The 22,949-nt window shown below is 39.5% G+C and overlaps 1 protein-coding gene across 3 annotated transcripts in view; it reads right to left on the minus strand.

Annotated features, from left to right (window-relative positions):
* STN1 (STN1 subunit of CST complex) overlaps positions 1-22,949 on the minus strand; it is a 49,404-nt gene that overhangs the window by 15,769 nt on the left and 10,686 nt on the right. For all 3 annotated transcript variants that reach the window (XM_061372617.1, XM_061372618.1, XM_061372616.1), the window contains exons 2-7: positions 16,650-16,792; positions 12,061-12,156; positions 7,555-7,626; positions 5,653-5,814; positions 4,260-4,371; positions 3,272-3,434 (exon numbers count right to left, since the gene is read on the minus strand). In XM_061372617.1, the coding sequence (XP_061228601.1) occupies positions 3,272-3,434; positions 4,260-4,371; positions 5,653-5,814; positions 7,555-7,626; positions 12,061-12,156; positions 16,650-16,785 (741 nt within the window). In that variant the 5' untranslated portion in view covers positions 16,786-16,792. The remainder of the gene's footprint in view (positions 1-3,271; positions 3,435-4,259; positions 4,372-5,652; positions 5,815-7,554; positions 7,627-12,060; positions 12,157-16,649; positions 16,793-22,949) is intronic.

Genomic DNA, 22,949 nt, shown 5'->3' on the forward strand with positions numbered 1-22,949 from the left:
AGTTTCTCATGCAATGTTTAATCCTTAGCATAGACAGGTGATAATTTTAGTAATAGTGACTCTGGACTTGTCAGTCCTGCAGTCCTATAATAAGCTCTGCAATATACATATTTAAAGCAGTAGTGAAGCTTCCTCAAGAGGCAGGAAGACAAGCACATAGCATTAAGAATGTATAATGCACTATATTATACCTACAGTACAATGTACAGGGTATATACAGTAAGTACAAACAGCACCATAAAACTCCCTGCTTTAACAAGTGTACTTGTCATTGATGACCCCAAGATAATATTCAAATCACAAGTAGTAAAAATAATAGAGCCTGAAAATCACAACCCAAGTTATGTGTCCAAGCTAGCGACATACTCATAGGTCATACACAAACTAGAATAGCAATACTAAAATAGCACACACTATAGCTTATGCATGAAAGAAGTACATAAAAATGGTTAATCAGGGCTGGCTAGATGCAAGTCATATTTAATCCAGTTGAGAAATTGGATGGACCAAGTGCACATGTAGTTTTCTTCATTAAAAGGAGCCAAAGGCTTGTCTATTTGCCAAACACGATTGCCTAAATCTAGCAAGTACACCCTTAGGTTCTCTAAACACAAGCTTGCTTCTTGTGTTTCTTGCTTTTAGTCTTCCTTGTGGCACCAAGCCCATCAGTCTCAAAAGTCATTTGTTTTAAGGGATAAGGGAAAGGCTACAGCTTAGGGACAGAGGGGGCACTTGTTATGTGAAATAAATCTCTATTGGCTTTAGAAACATTGAGCCTTCCAGTTCTCTTACCCATCCTCTGTAGGCTATAAAATTAAATACTCTCCAGTATATGTCTGAGCAGAAGACATGATTAAGACATGATCTGAGTTCTGCTATGTGCATCTGCTAGAGGGAAATTTATTCTGGAGAGCCAGAAGACTGCACTGCTGGAGAGCCATTAGGACTGGAACATGGATGGTATGTAGACAGGCCTCAGGGTACAGTAATGCTGAGAAAGAACAGACATGCTGCCTACCTCAAGCTATACCAGCTACCTCCTTCTGTCTTCAACCCCTACTCCATGCCATTGCCAGTGACTCCATAGCAGCTCACCACCTCCCTGAAGAAAATACTCCACAGGGAGATACCCTCCACTATGATGAACACTGTGCAAGTACTTAAAAGGCTGGTAAAGAGATGAAGCAGGTGCACCACATCTCCTAGGGTCACAGGGTGAGGAAGACAGAGGCAAGAAGAGTTTAACAGCAACTGTTGCGGGGTTAAAAAAGATGAAGCTATACATCCAAATAACTTATCCTTTCACATAAAGGAAAAATGCAAGAAGTGAGCAAGTGCATTATTGACATGTGGTCTAATTGTTTGGTCCACTGACCTAGCTATTCCCTAGCCAAATAGACATAAAATAACATCATTCCACCCAGAACCCTTTATCCTTTTGGTTTGAGAGCAATACAAAACAGAAGACTATAGAGGGGAAAAGAGAAAAAGAGTGAGAGAAACCAGATCTATTACACTTATTTTTGTGGATCAAACTGGGTACTTGACCCTTTGCCAATTATGAGAAGTGACCACTTCAAGAGACAGGGTAAAAGATCAATGAAGCGCATTTCTAGACCATTACTTGCTGCTCCTCTTAAGGCATTCAGGTCACTTGACAACTGCAGGTTCTTTCTTATGCAAAGATATATAAGCCTCTTTGAAAGGGATTAATACCAAAGGGCAATAGGGAGAACTGCAATTTCTAAATAAGCATCTGTGTGCCCAAATTCCTAGGACACATACTCACACCTTTGCATCATGGTCAGGAGTAACTATTCATTATTATGACAGTTCCTCATGGCTGCTAACAACACTGATGCTACACTGGTTTTGTTGGTTTGAGGTTTTCTGGTTGGATGGTGGTGCTTTATTGTGCCTTTTCCTTGTTCTGCACCAGTTCCTACTTTAAATGGCTTTGCAAGTTATTCATCTTGATCTTTCTATAAATGCTGAAACTTCAAAGGTGGAAGTTTCCATTATTAGTTACAAGGACCACTACTTTCTTTAATGTAAAGCATTTGGGAACTTTTAACACAATTCCAGCTAGTTTAGAAAACATACCCTGCCCTGTGTTGGATATTCTAGTATCAAACTTTTATCTCAAAAATGAGAGCTGCTCCTGTTATAGTTTATGCTCACTTTAAAGCAAACAACAAAACCACCTTCAATAAAAGAAACAGCTAAAACAGCTATCAGGAAGCAGCTATGACCTCATCTACAAGGGAATGTTTTTTGTCTTGTTTGTTTGGTTTGGTTTTGGGTTTGTTGTTTTGATTTGTTTGTGGTTTTTTTTTAAGAATTAAACAGACATCAGATGTTAATATAACACAGCACTTAACTTTTACAGTGCATATCAAAATCAGGCAGTGAAAACGACTGCCACGGATTTATTTCTCTAGAGAAACCCAAGTATAAACAAGCGTATCACAACACAAGCTTAAGTTTCAGTTGCCATTGGTAACATGGTAAAAGCCATAACTGTTACTTCTGCAGAAATTTACCACTTCACACCAGTTAAGAATCTGGTCTGTAATTTATCCAAATAACACAGAGTAATATGAAGCCATTTGACAAAATGTTTGTTGCTCTATTTCCAATTCTGCAGTAGATCAAGAATGTACTATCTCACTGGAAAGTTTCTTAACAGTTTGGTTACACGCAACTGCATGGAATCTGATTTCAGCTAAATTCCACCTTCTGATCCTTTCAAACATGGCCTTTCACAATTAGGGATTTCTAACAAAAGAAACATGTAGCAGGGAGCACTGTTCATCCACTCATTTTAATCTCCTTTTGAAAGCTACATCTCTGTTAATACATGGAGCTTCAAATGAGAAAGACTGTCTTCCTTTTCCTGATCAAATTCAGGATCTCAAACATCTGACCCAAACAGCTCAAGCACCTTAAAGGGATCTTCCTTTTCTCATACTGCCACTATTTACAGATCTAGGTAAATTAGTGCCTGTTGCAGACTAAGGTTACTTAGGCCTAATACAAGATTACACTTAACAACAGGATTTTCTCACACTGCTTTCTTCAGTCCAGTTTTATACGTCTCAAGTGACCAGGTTTCCTCAATCTTTGTAAACAATTCATGCATGAAGCTAAAGCGCTTGTGGCTTTTGAACCCTCCCAAGGCACCAGCCTCTTATCTGGCTGTTTATGCATTAAAAAAGTACGTGGTATTTTTCCCCCCCACTAAACACTTGAAACAGTTACATTCACTTACCTCCTGACAGTCGGGAGTGGATAGATGCGCACCAACCAGCGACACCAACGTATCAATTGTTTCCAACTCCTGTTGGTAAAAGGTCTGAATTTTGTTTTCTAATAGAAAACCTTGCACTTTCTCATGCAGCACATTGATCAAGAATGCCTGATCCTCCAGGCCACTACAAGGATACACAGAACATGTCAAAAGGCAAGAAATAACATTCTTAGCATTTGTTTAGTTACCTAAAGTTAGCCTGCTAGACTGGTTTGCAAAGATCTAAAGCTATTTCAGTGTCCTTAAAGAATCTGAATTTAAACCTTTAATTAAACCAGACCCTTTTTATACGCAATAAGCATTGAACTGTTCTTCTTAAATCATTTGCTGTAACAGTGTTGTGCTTTTAAGATCTGCAGTCTCTGAAAACACGCTACACGCATCAGACCTTCCAGTAAACATCCAGCTAAACTTAAACTGAATACAGGAACGGGTGGGTGTTTGAATCAGTTCATTGAGGTTATGTCTGTGATTTGATGACATGGGCAGTAGAAGCTGAGAGGATTTCAATGGAATAGCCCCTTACCCTTACACATAAAATCAGGCAAAGATGATCATCCATCTAATCTGTTGACCTCACCTCCAAATCTTGCTCAATACCCCAGCTTTTTTACTAGAAGCAAGAGATCTGTACATAGTATTTTACCCCCTTCTGAATGCTCACTTTGGTTCAGAGTTATATTTCTTTTATCAGATTATACAGAGGTATCTGTGCATAGAAAGGTTGGACCAGATGATCCTTGAGGACCCTCTCAACCTGGTATTCTGTGATCTCATCTGTGTGGTTTATGAATTATTTGGGAGAAAAGCAGGCTGCTACTTTACACGTATGCAGAGAGTAAATCACAGCTGGGCTCTTTTCCATCTTTCTCCACAGTTATTACAATAAGAAATAAACAATAATAAAAACCACACTTTGCCCCAAGACCAGTCTGGATACTGCATTTACCTCTGTCCCTCCTCAGGATCTTGGAAAGGTTTATCATAAACTTCTCTATAGAGACAGGGGAGTTCCAGCATCCTTGAAATCTGAACATTACACACAGGATCATCCACTTTATCTGGAGCAGTAAAAAGAACACACATAGTTGGCCAGGACTGCCATACCAATCTTATAAGCAAAAATACCTGAGGCAACACAACAGAGCTTCCCATGCCAGCATTAAATTGGCAAATTTTGTTCACTTCTGCTTTTATAAAAACAAAACCACAAAGGCCACTCCTGCTTTTACAGTTTACAAGGAGGTAAATGGCCTGTTGTGATGCATTGCAGATCATGCTTTTGTCTGACAACTTATTTAACCAGACTTCATGATCTCTATTTTACCTTTCAGAAGTCTTTATCCATTACATAAAGTTAACATATAGTAAGGACCCTTTTTTGGACCAAAGTAAAAGCAATTTAGAGGCTATTTGAACTGCATGGCTCTCTTTTACTGAAACAATGGTGTTATTACCAGCCCTTGAATGGGTTATACATTCATAAATCTTCTGTCTGGAAAGGAGGTTGAATTCCCTTTCAGGTTTTAATTAGAGCCAAAAAAATCTAGATCTTTTTGCTAAGCTACATAGATCTTGTATAAAAGATGGGCTTCCCCCCAAGGAATCATTTTTAGATTGTCTCAAAGGTTTCACTGGGGAAAACTGACTCTTACACAACAGCACAAGCACAGAGAAGTTACGTAAGTGGGAGCTTGTAGGGTGCAATGAGTGGACTTCAGAGCCCTGCTGTCTAAAGAGCTGTCGGATACAGGGGCAGCACCTGCACACAGGTATGTGCCCTACTGCCTGAAGATGAGGCTTCACTTTGCAATTATTCTGCAGAACCAGAGAACCTGGAAGACCCTTGGCTTCAAGAGGTACAATGTGCCTATATGTTGCTGTCTGCCCACAGAATGGATTATACCAGCAACTGCTTCTTCAAAGCAGCTAATGCTCCTGGTGACACATGACATAAAACGTCACCAACTCCCTTCCCATGGGCTTTGTCTGTTCTACCTCAACACAAAGAAAACTGAAGAGCAAGTCATTGTCACAGATACCAAATCACAGTATCTGCATAGTATTCTTGTATGCATGCTAGTAATATTTTATAAATGAGGCATTTTCCAAGAAGGCCTCATTTACAGGCAATCTAATCCCATACATTTAGTAGTGTGCCTTCTAACCTTCCACTGCTAAAATTGAAATAAAGACATACAGATGTAAATCTCTTTAGAAACATGAGGTGCCAAAAAATAAAGTGGAAATGATCCAGTGAATTACATACAGCTTAGATCATCTCACGAATTCAGACAGCTATTCAGACAAAGATACACATGTCACAGGTCCACAACACTCACAAAAACATGAAGCCCGAATTTCTCTTTGTTGCCTGTAGGTTCGGATGCAACCTCTGACCCTGACAACATCCCCGATCTCCAGCTTAGTTTTCTGGCTCACCATTTCTTGAAGCTTCTTTATCTGTTCAAGCACAGTAAGGCTGCTGGGTGTGCTTGGACGACCTGCAAGAAGTGCGGGAAAGGAAATGGGGGATTAAGGCCAAGAGGACTGTCCTTTTGCATTCACCTAAGCATCTCAGGACTCACATTATAAAAAAAAGGATTAAGGTCCCAGGCCCTGTACGTCCTGGGTAGCAAAACATTTGGGTGATAAAGTCAGTTTACAGTATTATATTTATTTAAGAGATCACCCAGGGAAAGTGTAAAAGGGATGAGGAGGAGATACTGATTTACTACCGAAAATGCGGTAGGTGGGTTGCAAAGTTGAAACATTAATTGAAATGGGTTCTGCCATTTTTGATTTTGTCATGCTAAGATGGATGAGAGGTGAAAAGAAAGGTCAGCTGAACTTCTTACATAAAAAAATGAGTCATCTGAGGTGTGGCCAAAGTATTCATGCGATGCAATTTGAAGTCTACACTGAGATGAATGAAACTTGACAGAACTTCACATTTACATAACACACCTTTGCAGGAGAGTAAATTCTTCATAATGTAAAACCTGATTCATGATCCAAGAATCCCTGATGACAATTACAAAGGGCTGGAAGGAAGTTTCCTCTTCCCCCAGGAGCTATTTTCTTTAGCAAGGTACAAATTAATTGATTTCCACTAATAACACAGTGTCCATTCAAGCACTGCTGACGTACAGGTAAAATAAGAACACGAAGTTGAAAGCAGCATTCTCAGTCCTCACTCTCTTTCAAGCAGCATTTAGTTCCTCATAAAAACCAGATTTGATTGTGGATCCCCATTATTTATTTTTTTTTAAACTGTGCCACAACATCACCTCTCTAAAAGCGAGAACTGATTTCTAGATTCCAGTTGCAGTTGGGATTGTTTCTATCAATTGTCATATCACTGTTAAACAGAAGCAAGAATTATCTGTCTATAAAACTGGGCTTGTTTCACAGACAAGAGTTTTTAACTCCAAGTTTTTCTCTCCCCATTCTATGTGTAGATAACCCTAACACCACCACATGGCACTAGTAACATTTATTTCAGTAGGATTTTATCAGCTGTGTATCAGGGTTGTCAATCTACCACACAACCTCTGAAGTTCAAAAAAAGAGTGCATTCCATACTTTGACCTATGAGAAATGGTGGGAGAAAAATCAAAGAGAAAACCAGGCACTAGAAACCTCTTCTGTTATTGAACGCAATGATTAATTTCAAATGCACAATTTCTGCACATTTAGAACTTTCACAAATCATAAAAGACTGCTGGCATCCTCCCACTGTGTTTTACGCTACTTTCAAGTTCATCAAGGACAGTATATGCATAAGCAGAAGAATACAAATGCAAAGAAGATGAATGCTGAAACCACTGTATCACAAGAGTGGGGAAAGTATACCAGGTTGCTGGTCAACAGATTGGCTTTGGAAACGGAAGCTGTGGCACATGGCAGGTTTCCAGCCTAGTCCCCCACTAGATGAAGTCACAAAAAGAACCATAAGAGAAGGATTCTCTGAACAATGTCACAACATAGAATTGCAACACTGTATTACTCAGATAAGGAAAAGGCTTGACAGGTCATAGTGTAGTGCTCTCATTGGCATCACCATTGGACACAACATAAAGGGTAATATGAAGACTCCCAAAATGTACTAGGCTGCAGGAAGTGATGGTTTAAATTAAGAAAAGCATTGAATTTGCTCTTCTTCAAGTTTAATCATTTAGAAAATTACATAAGAGAGACAAGCAAAAATGTACAGTCAAAAAAGGAATTGTTTGTCAAATTACCTGATGAAGATGCTTCTGCTACCATGGGACTTTTCCAGCAGACACAATTTATAACTCCAGTACTATCATCCACTGTAAAAACAAAATAAAATTGCAAGAATGACAGAATAAGAAAGGTAGTGATGCTCCAGGAGGTGAAAGAGACATAGATATGTAGTGAGATGACTACAAAGGGTATTTCATTCCAACTGGTCTGAAGGAGAAAGCAGGTGCTCAATCCCTGCTTAATACCTCTGAGGTAGTCTCAACAGTCATTTCAGTCATGAAAGTAGCTCAGCACCAGGTACATGCTTATGTGCATAGTGAGCAGAGTAACAGCTATAGTCTCAAACAGTGATCAAGTACTCATTTAAAATATGAGTCTTCAGTACTATACTGGGTACTAAAGGGTTTTAATCTCATTGACAAGGGTCGGAAGAAGAATCAGTGTTGAAAGCTGAAGTCAGACAAATCAAAACAGGAAATCAGACACAAACTACAGAAAGATTACTGTAACAGTGAGAAAATAGCAATTCAACACTGGGGGATACAGTCATGCGAGTAGACTGGGAGGGCTGCTAAGAATGTGCACAAAGTCTGCTGGCCATTCCTATACAAGATGTTCCAGAGAGCAGAAAGGCAGCTCCTCCAGACAGGAAGGCCAGGAGACAGCACATGCTTGTGGTTCTGCTCTAGGCCAAGAATTCCCAACTTAAAGTATACATACTGGTGGCATGCAAGACACTTCCATTTCCAAAACAGCTTAACACCTCCAGAGCACAGGAACTATCTAGCTTTTCCTGTTTTGATAGCACCCAATCAAAGTAAATTGGAGGATTTCTGCCCCAGGCAGTGCATTGTCAAGGACAGCAGAGAAAGACAAAAGTCAAAGAAAATGAAAAAACTAAGAAGAATCAACAGCTCTACAGATCGAGAGACTGTATACAGATGGCATGTCCAATCTACACTCTTAACTAAAAAGGCGCTAATTGTTGTCAAACTACAGCAAGGGTCACATCTCACCTCCAGCTAATGCTCCAAGCACCTTGGTGCTTGAATGGAACCATATTCAAGACAGAGCTTCCACTCTTCACAATTAGAATTTGCAATTTTCTTCTGCTCCTTAAATCAGATCCATGACTACAAAAGTTAACAGCAGTATTTACCAGGAAGGTACTGACTGGTACCTGCAGCCATTTCCTTTGGGAACCACAGCATCAAAGCATAATGCCTTTGCATTGTCTCACATGTTTTGAAACAATCTCCCTATTTGGGGGATCTAATTTCAAATAACCATCTTGCCTTCCTGTTTCCCAGTAGTTTAGCTGCATATTCTTAGTAACAAACACAAAGCATTTATAAAATGCAGGCAATTCCAAATTCCATCACAAAAGTACATTCAGCTCATTGCTATCATCCTTTTGAGATGCTGTGTCTGCAGCTTTAATTTTGTACCAGAGCACAGATAATGATCTAGCTGGTAGGATTTCCTCCTCAGTATAGACAAAACACAACTATTTTGGTAGGAGTCAGAGCCCTCACATACCATGCCACTAAGAAACAGGGGCAGATGACATTTTGCTATTATATTACTGCAGCTTCTAGATATTCCAGCTTGCAACTGGCTGTTGCATCAACTGCGACAGATAGGATTCCTAAAAAGAGCTTAGAAACAAACCAGGGAAGGATTAGGAGGCTGGACTCCTTCTCATCAATCTAACAGCTGAAAACAGCTGAGCCCTGGAGAGACTGACCTGTTCTTGACCACACAGGAAATCTGGTAGCAGAGGAAAACTCTGAAGCAAAATTTACCTAGTTCACAAATAAAAGCTTTGAGCAAAAAGACGAATACCTTCTCAAGCAAAGATGAATGAGAACTCTTGCAATTGTATTCTAATTAGACAGGAGAATGATAATCTATTTTAAATGCACTCAAAGGGTCTACAGGCTTTTGAAAACTTCCTGTGCTCCCTGTGCCGCCCTTCCTCATCTCTGTGGGTTTAAACTTCTTTTTGTTTTAATATGGGTTGGTTTTTTGGGGCTGTTTGGGTTTTTTTAGCTCTTACATAAATGATCCAGGGGGTACCAATCTCAAAGCTACCTGATAAATGGTAAACTGTGATCCTTTTTCTTTTTTCATGACAAAAAGGGTATGTTTTCTGTAGGGCCTGTGTAAGCCCAACGAGATCCCGGTGAGACGTTTTTAGTTTGTTTTTTAGGCAAGTGCATTTGGCCTTTCAAAACAGTTCTGGAGAACACGGAAAACCACATGGGACGTTTTGTTTTGGTAAAAAGGAAAGGGAAAAAAAAACAAGTCAAAGGTCAGAAAGGTGCATTAGATAAAATATGAGCTTGTTCAAAGTTGCACTTTAACTAGGCATCTTTCTCCTAATTACAATAGCAACAATCAATCACATCAACATGTCAAAATCAGGTTTTACACATGGTTGGGTTTGTTTGTTTGCTTCTTTAAGCCTAGAAAGAGCCAATTTACTCTCTTACACTGCTGTTATTTTGTCACCAGTTCAGGCTGTACAGTTTTCAGCACACAGAAAGATTCTCTGGGATTGATTTAAGATCAATCACAGAATCTTACATCTTTCAATTGATGAAAGATGTAAGATTCTCTTAAGTGGTGTATATTCTGAAGTAGACAGATAGGAAATGGGGGGGGGGGAGATAGTGGGAGTGACACAAATTTCAGTTCTCCAGGGAAAAATTACAAAAGGGGGAATTGCTTTGTCAGTCACTTTTAAGCAGATGGGAAGGGAGCAAGCACTGAGCAGCGTGCAGCCCTTCAAGTGATGAAACATCAGCTCTGTGACTCACCAACCAGGGGCTGCTGTACCCAGAGACGCAAGAAGTTACAAGCAGGAAACTCTCTAAGAAGTTACAATTTTATGGGTGGGGAGTCAGCCTGCCTGTGAGGGAGGGCAGGATGGGGAGGGCAGCCTGAAAGCTCAAACCAGGAACTGCTGGAACAAAGAATGGAGTTGGACGTGGAAGGACAGCAGGAAGCCAAGCTCTCTGAGAGCTGTACTTAGAGGTTTGCCGATGTAACGCTAAGGCCTTAATTCCATGACTCTGCAGGTTCTTTTTATTTCTATTCCTCCATTTTCTGCCACAATCAAATAGTTCCAATAGGTTTACATCTAGGCTAATGCTGAAGCAGAGTGGGAAACCCTGGCCCATAGAATTGTTTTTACCTTGGTCATTTTGATTCAGCCTTCCTCTGTTCTCATGAAGCAATAACTGCATTTGCATACTAGTGCAATGAAAGAATTGCACTAGGTGATGTTCAATTGATATTTCAACACTTCATTATATCCCCACCTCTTAACTTAGGAGCTTGTGTAGCCTGTGCTACTTAAGTGCCTGAGAAACTTGTGCTTCAAAATATTTACTGTCAACTCATTTAGCATAATGGCAGGGTAATAACAAAGATTCAGAAATTAGACTTAGAAATAAACTAGAAAATATCCAGTCTAAGAAACTTGCAGGGACATTTCTATAGAGCACAGAGCCAACACTAAGCAGCTGCACAACTGTGGGGTACACTATATGCATTAGCAGATAATGCTACTCTGCAGCAGTATGATGCAACTGCAGGTGTTGTGGGGGCAGGGCCCCTATTGTCAACTGTATCTTCACAATACTCCTGAGTCAGGGAATTGCTGCTGACTCAATTTCACAAGTCAACTGAATAAGAAGAGGGCCTCCATGACTTGCCTCCATCAGGTGGAAAGCCATGGCAGAGAAGGCCATTAGACACGAGTCCTTCAACCGCTTCAAGAGGATCTATGCATTTGGCTCCCCCTTCCTACTGTGAGATGACCTCCCCCTTCCCTGCTTTTGAAACTTGCCACATCACTGCTTTTTCTCCAGCTGAAAAAGACAGCTGAACAAAATGATGATCAGATGTTTCAATGTTAAAAGAACAGCCTGACTATTAGGAAGAGCAATAGGGAGGAGACAACTTCCAGCTGGTGTTGGTAAGCACTGGTACTATGATGCTCAAGTTAGATTGGTTAAGACTCTTCACACATCTAAATATAAACAAACTCCTAACTGCTATTAAAAGCTGGCTCTAAGATACAACAAAACATACAAAAAGTCAGAAAGGTTCAGAAAAGGAGGAAGTGACTTCTCATTTGCAGGCACTGGTAAATCCATTTATATCTTACGAAATAAATTGCATATATATGTGTGTATGTAGGTGTATATAATATATATGTATGTGTATGAGAGCGAAACAATTGTAAGTCCAGTGGCAAAGCAATAACAAAAATTAAGATGCGCTAGATGACCCTGAACAAATCAGTTACTGTGTTTTAACTGTTTCTCTGCTTTTGAAGTAGAGATAAACAGTAGCTTCCCTAAGTTTGCTAAATAATCCAACTGCAAATATGTATATTCAGATAAGAGCACAATTGTTTCAAGAATGATGATCAAATAAGGCAACTTTTAAGTTCTAACAGTAACTAAGATTAGGAGGCTGATAAGTGCAAGAGGAAAAACTTTTCTTACCTCCATAACTATAGAAGGCATCTCGCTCTTTCCTTTGAACCACTATCCCAACAACATCCACCTGTCTTACTGGATGTCCGTTATAAAAGAATATACCTAGACACAAAACATACTTGATAAGCATAACTTACTTTCAACATCCTACCCTATACAAAGTCACATTTATCAGTAAAAAGGCCCATACTTTATTGCATATTTAATGTATCTTGAATTATACAATGCTAGTCATGTGAAAAATCTCCTGGATCAGTAAGGACTGGGAACATTTGAAGAAAGAAATACTAGCTCTACTTAGGATACCAAAAGCTTGGGTTTGTAGACTGTCAGAACTCTAATAACCTCTTCTTGTCTTGCCCATTTGGACCTGAAAAACAGTTTGTTTGCTGCAGTTACTAGGGGTGTTTTAGTTGTTTTGTTGTTTCATTTTATTTCAGTTTTGTTTGTTTTGGGGTTTAACATCTTCATCAGGCTTCAGAATAAATAATAGAACACAATGGAAGCAGTCTGAGCTTCCCACAGTGCAGCTGTTCCAGATTAAGGCAGAGCTTCCAAAAGGAAAACTAGCATAATTCTGTCTTTCATTTCTAAAAGAACAGGAGCCATGGGGGGGCAGGGGCAGAGAAACAAGCCTCTTAGACAGTGGCATACACTATGCCGTCATCATGGACAGCACCCTGAACTTCAGCTTCTGAAATAACAGCTTCTAAAAACAGCCCTTCAAAGCTATTTTTGTGTATATATAAAGATGACTTAAATTAGAATAACATGTGAAAAATGCATCCAGGAAACAGTGAGGAATCAGTGCTCAGTGGACTTTGACAGCACTGAAGTTGCCACATGCCCTCTGAAGAGAGTGAAAAATGTTCTTAAGAAACACCAATGCAAACATTATACACTGAAGCTCCACAGTCCACTAGCAGGAGGAGACTAGGGCAATAAGCCCAGATCCTGGGCTGGCTAATTTTTAGTTAATGTATTTTGTTCAGTTTTTGAACATTGCTGCTTCACTGAAATAGGCTGGGATGTTCAATAACTGTCTTTAAAAACTAGGCAACTCAAGGGACTAAGAAGGGAACATTTGGCTCCATACACTGTGGCAAGGCTTATTCTTACAAAGAGAAACACTGCAGCAAGGGAGTGAGAGAAAAATCAAAACCAAAATCCAAAAATAACTTGGCCTACATAGCCGGCAGACTTAAATGAGCCTGGAATTAACTTGCTTCACGTAAGGAAGACAAAACACCTAAGTTTCAAAAGAAATCACAGGTGATCAGCCAGGCAGCTCATAAACAGAAGGTCTGCTCATAAAAATCCAGTGCAATGTTTTGAGGATGTGTCTATCACTGTTGTCGTAGAGCTGGCTGTAGTAATCGTGCAGTCACTGGTCAGGTCTGGTGTAGCGAATGTTTAGCAGGTCTACCCACTTTTCTCTCATTACCAGGACAATAACAATTGCCATAGAAACCCTCAATGGAGATGCTCCCAGTGTATATAATTGGTCACTAAACCTTACAAAATCTCTATTTAAAAAAAAGGCTGAGCCAGTCTCTGGGTAATTCTGTGGAGTAAGGATACCAAGCTCTTGACTGTGCAAACAAGCAACATATTATTATGCTCATTTCCATCTGTAAGCTGAGTTTTGACAAATGACAGAACCAGATAAAACTGGTTCTCTCCATCCCCATAAACTCACATTGAACTCCACCCTTATTCTTTGAGAAACTACTCAAATTTAGAACATGAAATTATATTTACACTTCTAAAAGTTGCTGAACTTAACTCCAAGGTGTAAATTGTTTCTCCTGCCAGTTTATTTATTCATATTGGTAGCAGTAAAACACATGTGAAGCTACTTGCAAGCACCTCCAGTCAAGCTCCTAGTAACCCAGTAAACCACATGTTCATTAACATGCTGTTACCACAACAGGAAATCACAGTAGTGGTAAGGGGGCTTTAAATGCAGAGCTCTCTAGGGCAAGTTCTGGTCATGTCTTTACCAACATTACTAAGTACTGAGCTGTTTGCCATTGCTTTAATTATTATTACCTCCTTTTATGCTATTTGTAGCTTCCCTCACTTGTTGATAAGCTGTCACAATGCAGTGCTGCATGATAAGTCTGAGAAAAGCTCATTTCCATTATGTGTTGTAACACAGTTTGACACCCACTCGCATTTCATGGCCTCTAAGACAACACAATTGCTGTTTTTATCTGGGAGGCTTTCCAGCTTTCTTGTCACCATTTATAGCAGGAAAATAATTGGCCAGGTTTACTGCTTTCCTCTCTGTAAAGGGATTAGTCATTATGGCATCAAATCCTAATGCTTAAAAATGGAAAGAAAAAACCTATTAGGTCATTCAGTCCATTTCCTCAGGGTCAATGCAAGACCATTCCGTACAGTAAATTCCTGGCAATCTGTACAACTAGGATATAAACAATCCCAGTGAAGGGCATCCCACCTTTTTCCTGGGAAGACCGCTCCATGGTTTGGCAGATGTCATTCTAAGGATGTTTTTCCTGACATTCAGTCTGTGTGTCTTTCCATTCTTCCTAGTTACAGCCTTTTGGTTTGCAATCATTCATTCTTAATTACCGTTACTTAATGACTGATTTACAACCAATCGTATATTTAGCTTCAGCTGGTCTTTAACAATCCCATTAGAGGCAGGAAACATCAACAGCAAACACCTATCTGCTTCCTTCCCCAACAGACTTTCTTCTTTAGTGTTTCTGTTGTGCAAACATTTGTTGCTAATAAATAAGATATGCTGAAAAATGTCTGATTTGGTATATACACAGCACTAGGAGAATGAAAGCTCAGGGTGTTTGTTCTATGAAATTTTATTCTTTAAAGTTTGGTTTAGAAAATGATACAGGACTGCAAGCAAGCTTAGTTGTTCAAAATGTCAGATACACAGGAAGCAGAGACAGCTTGCATACACCGATTTTAAAGGCTGATATCTCGACATGACAAATACCACCTCCTTAGGATCATCTTAGGAAAGAAAAGCAATAACAAAACTGAAAGTTCCTGAAGCAGAAGACAACTCACCTAAGTAAAAGAACAGGAAGGGAAGTGAGAAAGGAAATTAAAGGTAAAAAAGAGCAGGATTGTGCTCTAGGACTGTTCCTGCTTTTGTGAAACATTTGTTGGTGCTTAAGTTCAATTCCTCTGAATATATTTTGGCATGTATATATAACTAACGTCTAAGACCAAACTACAATCCTATTCTGCTAACATTGAATTGGTTTGTATTTGTTTGAAAACAATTAGAATGTCTCTAATTGAAGCAGGAACAGGTTTTTACTAGAAGCATTTGCAACACCAGTACTACTGTATGACTGCACGCTTTAAAAAGGCCTCTAAATACTACTCACTCTAGTATAAACATCAACAACTGACTATAGCCTCGTTCTTTCAGTGGATTTAAGACAAAAGTATCCTCTCATGTTAAATAACAGAAGTGTATATATATGTACTGGGCTTTGCAGTTTCTGATGCCCACATGTATATAAAAATGGTTGCAAGAAAACCAAAAAAACCCCACCACTCAATTTCTTCAACAATACACTGCTGCTATCTGTGCTATTAAAGAAAAGTAATTAAGAGCAGCAAAACCTACATGGCAGAGCATATTCAAAGAGCCAAATAGGTATACCTTGTCTCTGTGGAGGAAAAAAACATAACCAAAAAACCCCACAAACTCTGCTTAGGGTTTACTGCTTTTTTTCATTTATTCAAAGTAACTTGGGTTCCACCCTGATTATCTCGCACCTTGTCAAGCTTTAATTTGGAGTAATGAACCCTTCTATAGCACAAAACTTTCTGAAGTCTATTTAAAGTCTTCGTAGCGAAAACAGAAATTCAAGGTCAGCCCCCTGTCGCTTCAGACAACGTACACGTGTGGGTGCTATTGGCTGAAGACCAGCAGGAAACAGACTGCAAAGCATATGATTTCCAACAATGGTTAGGAAATGAAAGGTGTGGTGTAAGATTCAGCACAGATGCTAGAATTTACAGTAAGGTTGTTCAAATACATGAAGATGTCAAGTGTCTATCATATCTGGAAATTAAGTAGACAAAACCTCAAAACCTCTACCTGTTATATTCAGAGGAAAAAGCAAAACCACATACATTCAGCCATCAACTCAAGATTTTGCAACAATGACAAGATGCATAAAATCCTTCTCTAATGCTGTACAGACAGTGGAAAGATACAACACAGATGACCAGAAAGGACCAGAATTTTTCAAATTAATGTTATCAGAAAACAACAAGCATTACCACACAGATGAAATACAACATTACCTTAATGTAAGAGATGTTCTGTATGTACCTATCTATCTCTCTCTCTCTCTATATATATATGTGAGAGGAAGAAAAGCCATTAGAATGAACATTTTATTTTCACACATATTTCACATGCAACCTGTTGTTCCCAGAACTGTTAAAGTTATTAGCTTCACTTAGCCTTGGGGCACGGAACATTAGTGGTGTTCATGAAGCATTCTGCAATCCCTCAATAAAGAGCACAACGTAAATCAATTAGAATTCTGTGTGCATCATAATCAGCACATGTAAGTACATACCTGGCACTTGTTTAGATTCTCTCATTTCTTTTATATCTTTAATATACAGCCTTGCAAATGCAAAAAACACAGGATCCAATCCCCAGTGCAGAGAAGGTGTCTCTTCTTCTTCATCCTTCCTAGACTCTGACTGCATTCAAAACCTGTGAACACAGAAGACCTTGTGACTATTTTCTGCACAGGTAAAGAGCTGTTCACACGTGTTCCACCTGTATGAAAAATAGCCTGGGATTTTACACACAATAACACAGCAGAGCTGGTAAGAGACAGGGGAGCTTATCTAATACAATGTTATCTCTGTGTTACTATATGAAATATTCAAAGTGTCAATACTGAGCAGGATTGTGGGATACCAACTGCCTACTTTCTGCACCCTGGGTTATTTTTTCTCCCTATCATTCTTTTTCCCTTCCATAAGATATTCTCCTCATTGTTCACCCTGTGCTTTACTGCAGTGTTTATTTACTGCAGGTGTATCTTCAATTAAACAAAAGCAGCTGGACCTTCTTTATTTTGGACATACAGCCTCAATTAACTTCATAATTGTTACTTTCACTTTTTGCCTCTTCAGATTTCCCTGTTTAGTACCTGCCATCTTCTGCCATTACCAGAGCCAGTGCTCTGCTTATCACAGAGTTGATGTCAGAAGAAAAACACAGCAATCAATTCAGGAAGGATCCTTGTAGAGATCTGGAAGCTGAATATACTTTTTATTAGCTTCTCCCATATAGATAGCTAATAAATTATTTATTAGCTTCTCCTGTATGGATAGCTAAAGCTTTCCAGGTCACCCTCAGACGGGTTTCACCCACTTACACCTATAGGGCAAAAGTGGTAAGTGGAGTGATTTTGAGGAGTGCATAATAGGGCTGTGATCTAGCAGCTACAGTCTCCTGAGAGAGAACAGCTCCCTGCTAGCAATCAAGCTGTAGGAGACACTTCTAGCTACTGATGTAGAGGAAACATGCCATGAGTAGCATGATAGCATCTTGCTTCTTTGAGAAACAACAGAGCTTGGATTCTGTGCAATTTCTGTTTTCACACTTAAATTTTAATTTGGGGCAGAAAAACAGAGCGTAACGCAGAATGCCAAAGTGTTGCTGGCATCTACTCTATGCTGTGAAAAGAACTGCAGATGACAATTACATTCATTTCTAAGGTTTATTTTTATGTTTTTAAACAACAAAAGGTTAGCCATATTTTGACCTTCCTTAGAGCGCTCATTTGTTTTGTTAGATGTTGAAAGTATCTGATTTAGTCAATGCCAGCCATTTTATCTTCGAATAACAAACTAGTTTTGTTTACACTGGGATTTATTCCTCTCCCTGCTACAGACAGCTTTTCCAAAGCTATCCATTCCACACACAATATCTACTCATAAAACCTTGCCACCCTTTTCTCCCTCACTTCTCCCCAGAAGCATATTTCTTTTCTGCTGCTGAATTGCAGACACTGCTCAGTAGAATTTCATAAACGAAGCTTTAACTGTATGATCTTAATAATGCAAAGCTGCGATTCCTCCATATGGCAGTTCCTCGGTTGCTTGCTATAGTCTATGTCAAATGTAGATCATAAATTTTCCCAAGCAAACACATAGTTTGAACCTGTGTTTTACTTAGCACGCTCGTTTTCATAATGAAATTAGTCTTCCCCATCCCTTTCTTTTTGCTTGCAGTCTCTAGCACCAAGTTGCCTGCATTGTCCCTATGCTACTGTGCTTTTATAGCTTCTACTCAAAAAATAGTAGGGGAGGAAAGGGAAAATATAAAAGAAAAATAATAAACACAGCCCAGCAAAACGTGATGGTGAATGAGAAGAGTTCACACATCAGTTGATAAACTCACACTGTAGTCAATCAAGGTTAACAGATAATGCGTTGAAATAAGGAGAAGCACTACTTGTTCAGTGTCACCCCGCCTCCCACTCAGAGTCAGGAACTCTTAAGATGTAATTTTGTCCTTAATGGTGCCACAATCCCCTTTCAGTGGCACTTCTCCCCTGACAAGAAACACTGATACAATCACAGACTGTTGTCCAAGATCATCTTTTACACAAAGCAATATTCCTTTCTGCACTGTAACCCCCCACCTTACTCTGCATGGTTACAACGTGTCTCATAGCTCAGCACCTGGTTTTTTCTCAGAGACAGATGGTAGGCTGAGCTAAGCAGCCAAAAAGGGAGAATTGGGTAACAAGCCTAACTTTCTGCATTTTGCATGAACACATTGGCACAAAAAGCAGAAGTCACCCCTGCACATCTGAGGGGAAATCAATGAACTGGCACCACTGGAGATTACAAGTATCTGCATTTTGCTATTTCAGTAAACAGCTATCAAAACTGAAATGCCCAAATGTTAACAGATCAATAGCTAGAAGTCCAAACAACACTTCTAGCTATTTAAGCATCTCTTTTCGGTATGGAGATTCTCCCCAAATCTTATATTTCTTCCCTATCCTGAAAGGTGAAGGATTTCTGCTGCAAAAGCTCTATCTCCAAAATTACTGGGAGCTAAATCTCATTCTGGGGCTTCTTTCTAGCTCCCAGGCCTTCTTACAGCCCTTCATTGGAAAAATTTACATCCATCACATTTAACTTCACGTAGAGACCCACTGCTTGGTTCAAGTCTGCTACAGACACACCAAATTCAACCTTACTGATTTGGCTGATTCCTTGACAACAAGTAAATCATGCCCCCAGCACTATGAAGAGATCACAAGAGTTCTTGAAGCCCACAGGACAAATCTGCTGAAGTGAGTTACAGACTCTTCACCCAGACCAGGCTACCACAGTGAAACCATACTCCAGCCACTCACTTTCAGCAATGTCTGACACACACACAGAGAACATTCTGCAGTGCAGTCTCCCCTTGGCTCTTCATGGTCCCAACAGCCCTCACAACTGCTGCCCAAAACTAAATCCATTTTCCTTCTTGCCTCTCAAGTGGCCAGTTGGTAGCTACATTTGAACAGTGACCGACTTAAAGCCTAAAGCTTGTGGCCTGCTTGGAGGAAAAGATACTTACTGCCTCCTGCGCTGCTTGCCATCACATACTTTTATTAAAAATCCACTCTTCTTCTGGTGTTATCTTTTTGCTCCTACAGCGAAGGATGTTCAGTCACAGAAGTACCCCTTCCCAAAATACCTATTTCCCAGTTAGTTTGCAAGCTTCTTTCAGGCAGGTTGATAGTATTAGAAAATATAATTCTCACAAGGCAAATAGAATCACAGAATAGATAGGGTTGGAAAGGACCTTGAGATCATCCAGTTCCAACCCCCCTGCCATGGGCAGGGACACCACACACTAAACCATGCCACCCAAGGCTCCATCCAAGCTGAGATAAAACACTTCAAATCCATTTCTCTTTTGCTATATAATAGCATCTTCCCGTAAGCTTTTCTTAAGTTGGCACAGGAAGCCTCTGTCCCAGGCAGAATATCACAGAGGTTAATTCATTAGTGAGTCATTCTTGTGAAAGTAGAACTTTCCATTATGCTGGAAGCGTTTTCAGCTCTTAACTGGTACCACTGGCGATATGCTATCAGCAAGGAAGATAACAGCTAGGCTGTACAAAGATGATCCAAGGGGCAAAGAGAGAGACACAGGGCATTATAATCAGTGTGAATACAGATAGCTCACAATAGACAATTCTGAGCAGATACTATATCACAAATGTTGAAGGATTAAACTTTTTTTTGCTGAAAGATGGTGAAAAGGCTTAATAATAATACAGAGTCCTAGCAAAAGGCCACCCTTTCTTCATTTTGTTTTAAATGCAGTGTAGTGACTTTACAGTTGCTGTAGTGCAAGGAATTCAATCCTGCTATAGGAGAAAAAAAGGCAAGAGAAGCATCTGGTCCATGAGCTCATTAGATAGAAGATATCTGTATTCTATTTTTAGCTCTTTATAAAATAACGCCAAAGAAAGGCTACAAAAGCATAATCAAAAACAAAAACAGAATTAAATTCAGCTATCTGGACCACTTTTTGGGAAAACTATCCTGTTTCAAACCCAGAAAGCTCAAGTTTACGTGGTAGTTATCTAAATACAAATAAACAAAAAGCCTCAATTTGAGATTATTCTAGACACTAACCTATTAAAATGAGGGTCTTTCACCTACTGCTATCAATGTTAGCTTTCTGACTTCAGTGAGAATTAAACCAAGCCCATAAGCCTTAGTGTTATCTTGTGAGCTCAGCAAGGTGTTATCCTAAAAGGGAAAGAAGGGAAACCAAGGAAAACTGGCAGCCTTCCCAATAATGCCACCACCCAAATCAAAGCCCTGCCTTCCCTCTCGAGCAGCCTACCTGGTAGCCTTGTTAGAACCAGAGCTGTTCAACAGAACCAGCCACGGCCAGTGATTTCTTAGCTCCTACTCCTGTGTTCACCAGGTATCTTTTAAAAAATGGTAAATGATATAGAATTGGTTTTCTTCCAATCTCAGTGAAATGGAAAACCCAGAGAATAATATCTGGTTTAATGTTTCTTCTTTTCTCCAGATGTAATTATCAAAACTCATGGAGAAAATTGCCTTAGTTTGAGATGAATCTTTTGGAGCCATAGCAAATGTATCTTGCCAGCTGTTGTCTGCAACTACTGGCAAACTGCTACAAAGATTTTAAGGTTTGCTGTAAACCAGAAGCAGAGAATATTTATCCACCAATACAGGCAGCTTAAACATTCTACCATGCATTCACTCTTCTCCAAAGACTGCCACAATCATACTAGCACTCATGATCTATGCAGGAAGCAGCTCCTAAGCTGTTAGAGCTGCCAACCCTATGCATTAAAACATCTTAAAGGCAGCATTGGTTTACTTGAATAAATAAGGCTATAAACTGCGGCTGTTAAAGAACTGCTTCATGGGTCAGCCATCCCAGCCACGGAGAAAGCAACTTGTGGAAAGAGGAGCAGAGTCAACAGCTGGGCTTTGTACCAACCTCTGTCATCTGAATTGAGCTCATCTCTGTTTGAGTCAGCACCCTACATAACAAATGATTATTATTCAATTCTTCATGATCAGCAGAGGCAATTCCAGCATGACACAATTAAAGACACCATATTCCAAGAAATGTTTTTACACACAACATTTTAAACTAAAACTAAACAAATCCAGTATCTTATTATACAAGTAGATCTTAGTGAGCTGGAAAGTAAAGCCTTAATATAAAGATTCTAACAATGAAGCTCAACCATAGACTTGTTAAAAAAGAAAGTTTTCCATACCAGTAACAAGATAAAAACCATCACAGAGACCAAAATACATCACTGAAAGATGAAAAAGGCTCCTGAAAGAGATGTGCATTGATATCAACTTTACAGCAGTTAGAAAACTACCAAACAGTAAAATAAGGTCAGTTTGGATCCACTTCCTATCTGGTGATTCTGTTCAAAAGTCAAAGTAGGGTAAACACTTTCAGTCTTACCTAATAAACTACCTTCAGTTGTTGTTGCTCATGTGAATTCCTTTGAGTTTAGTTAGTATGTGCTACAACAGTCAGTAAGGGCACTATGTGTCCTGCAGGCCTTATATACAAGGCAAGTACAATTTCAGTTCAAATAAATAAACAAAAAAAAGAAATAAAAAGGTTTTGAACCAAAATTCAGAGAGCTACAGCTCCTCTGAACTTGCAGCAGTTCCCAAAATGGTACTTGTACAAGTGTTAACATCTGTCTAACCTCCGGAGATAACACAAGTACCAAAAAGAAAGAATTACAGAATTTTCCTTTAAGACACTGCTTGGAATTTTAAACATCTTATGTCCTTTAATTACATTAGATTACAATACACTTCCCTGGCGAGGAAAGATGGTGCAAGGCAAAAGATCCATTGCCACAGATTTTAGCCAGCAGAGAGTCCATCAACAACATAGAAAGGTACTGGCCACAGTACCCAAAACAATCAGGATAATGGTAGGAAAAAAAAAAGCCTTGTTTTATGAATAAGCTGACACCACTACTGTATAATAGTCTTCCAGTGGAGTTAATATCTCCAGGCCCCAACCTGTAATGTATTTCCCGCTCTCTGTTTTTAACTTTCCACAGCACTGACCAGAAATCCTCCGGACAGGAACATGTGGCTGCAGGACATCAGACAGACTGGCTCCTCTAACATCAACAGTCTTGGAAGGAAGGGGGACAAAGCTGGCACTTCCAGATTGCCTTCTTTGGCACTGCAATTTGTTTTATATGCAAGTTAAACCTTGCAACAAGGCTTTGGCACCCAATTTTCCACAAGCATGATTCTGGAAAACTAACAAGGAAGTGTGCAATAAAATAAACAGTAGAAGTAGCTCCTCC

The sequence above is a fragment of the Neopsephotus bourkii genome, unplaced genomic scaffold (assembly GCF_033783945.1).
Source record: "Neopsephotus bourkii isolate Nb327-2 ecotype Australia unplaced genomic scaffold, CSIRO-AGI_Nbou_v1 NB_1615, whole genome shotgun sequence".
In the NCBI taxonomy this organism is placed as follows: domain Eukaryota; kingdom Metazoa; phylum Chordata; class Aves; order Psittaciformes; family Psittacidae; genus Neopsephotus; species Neopsephotus bourkii.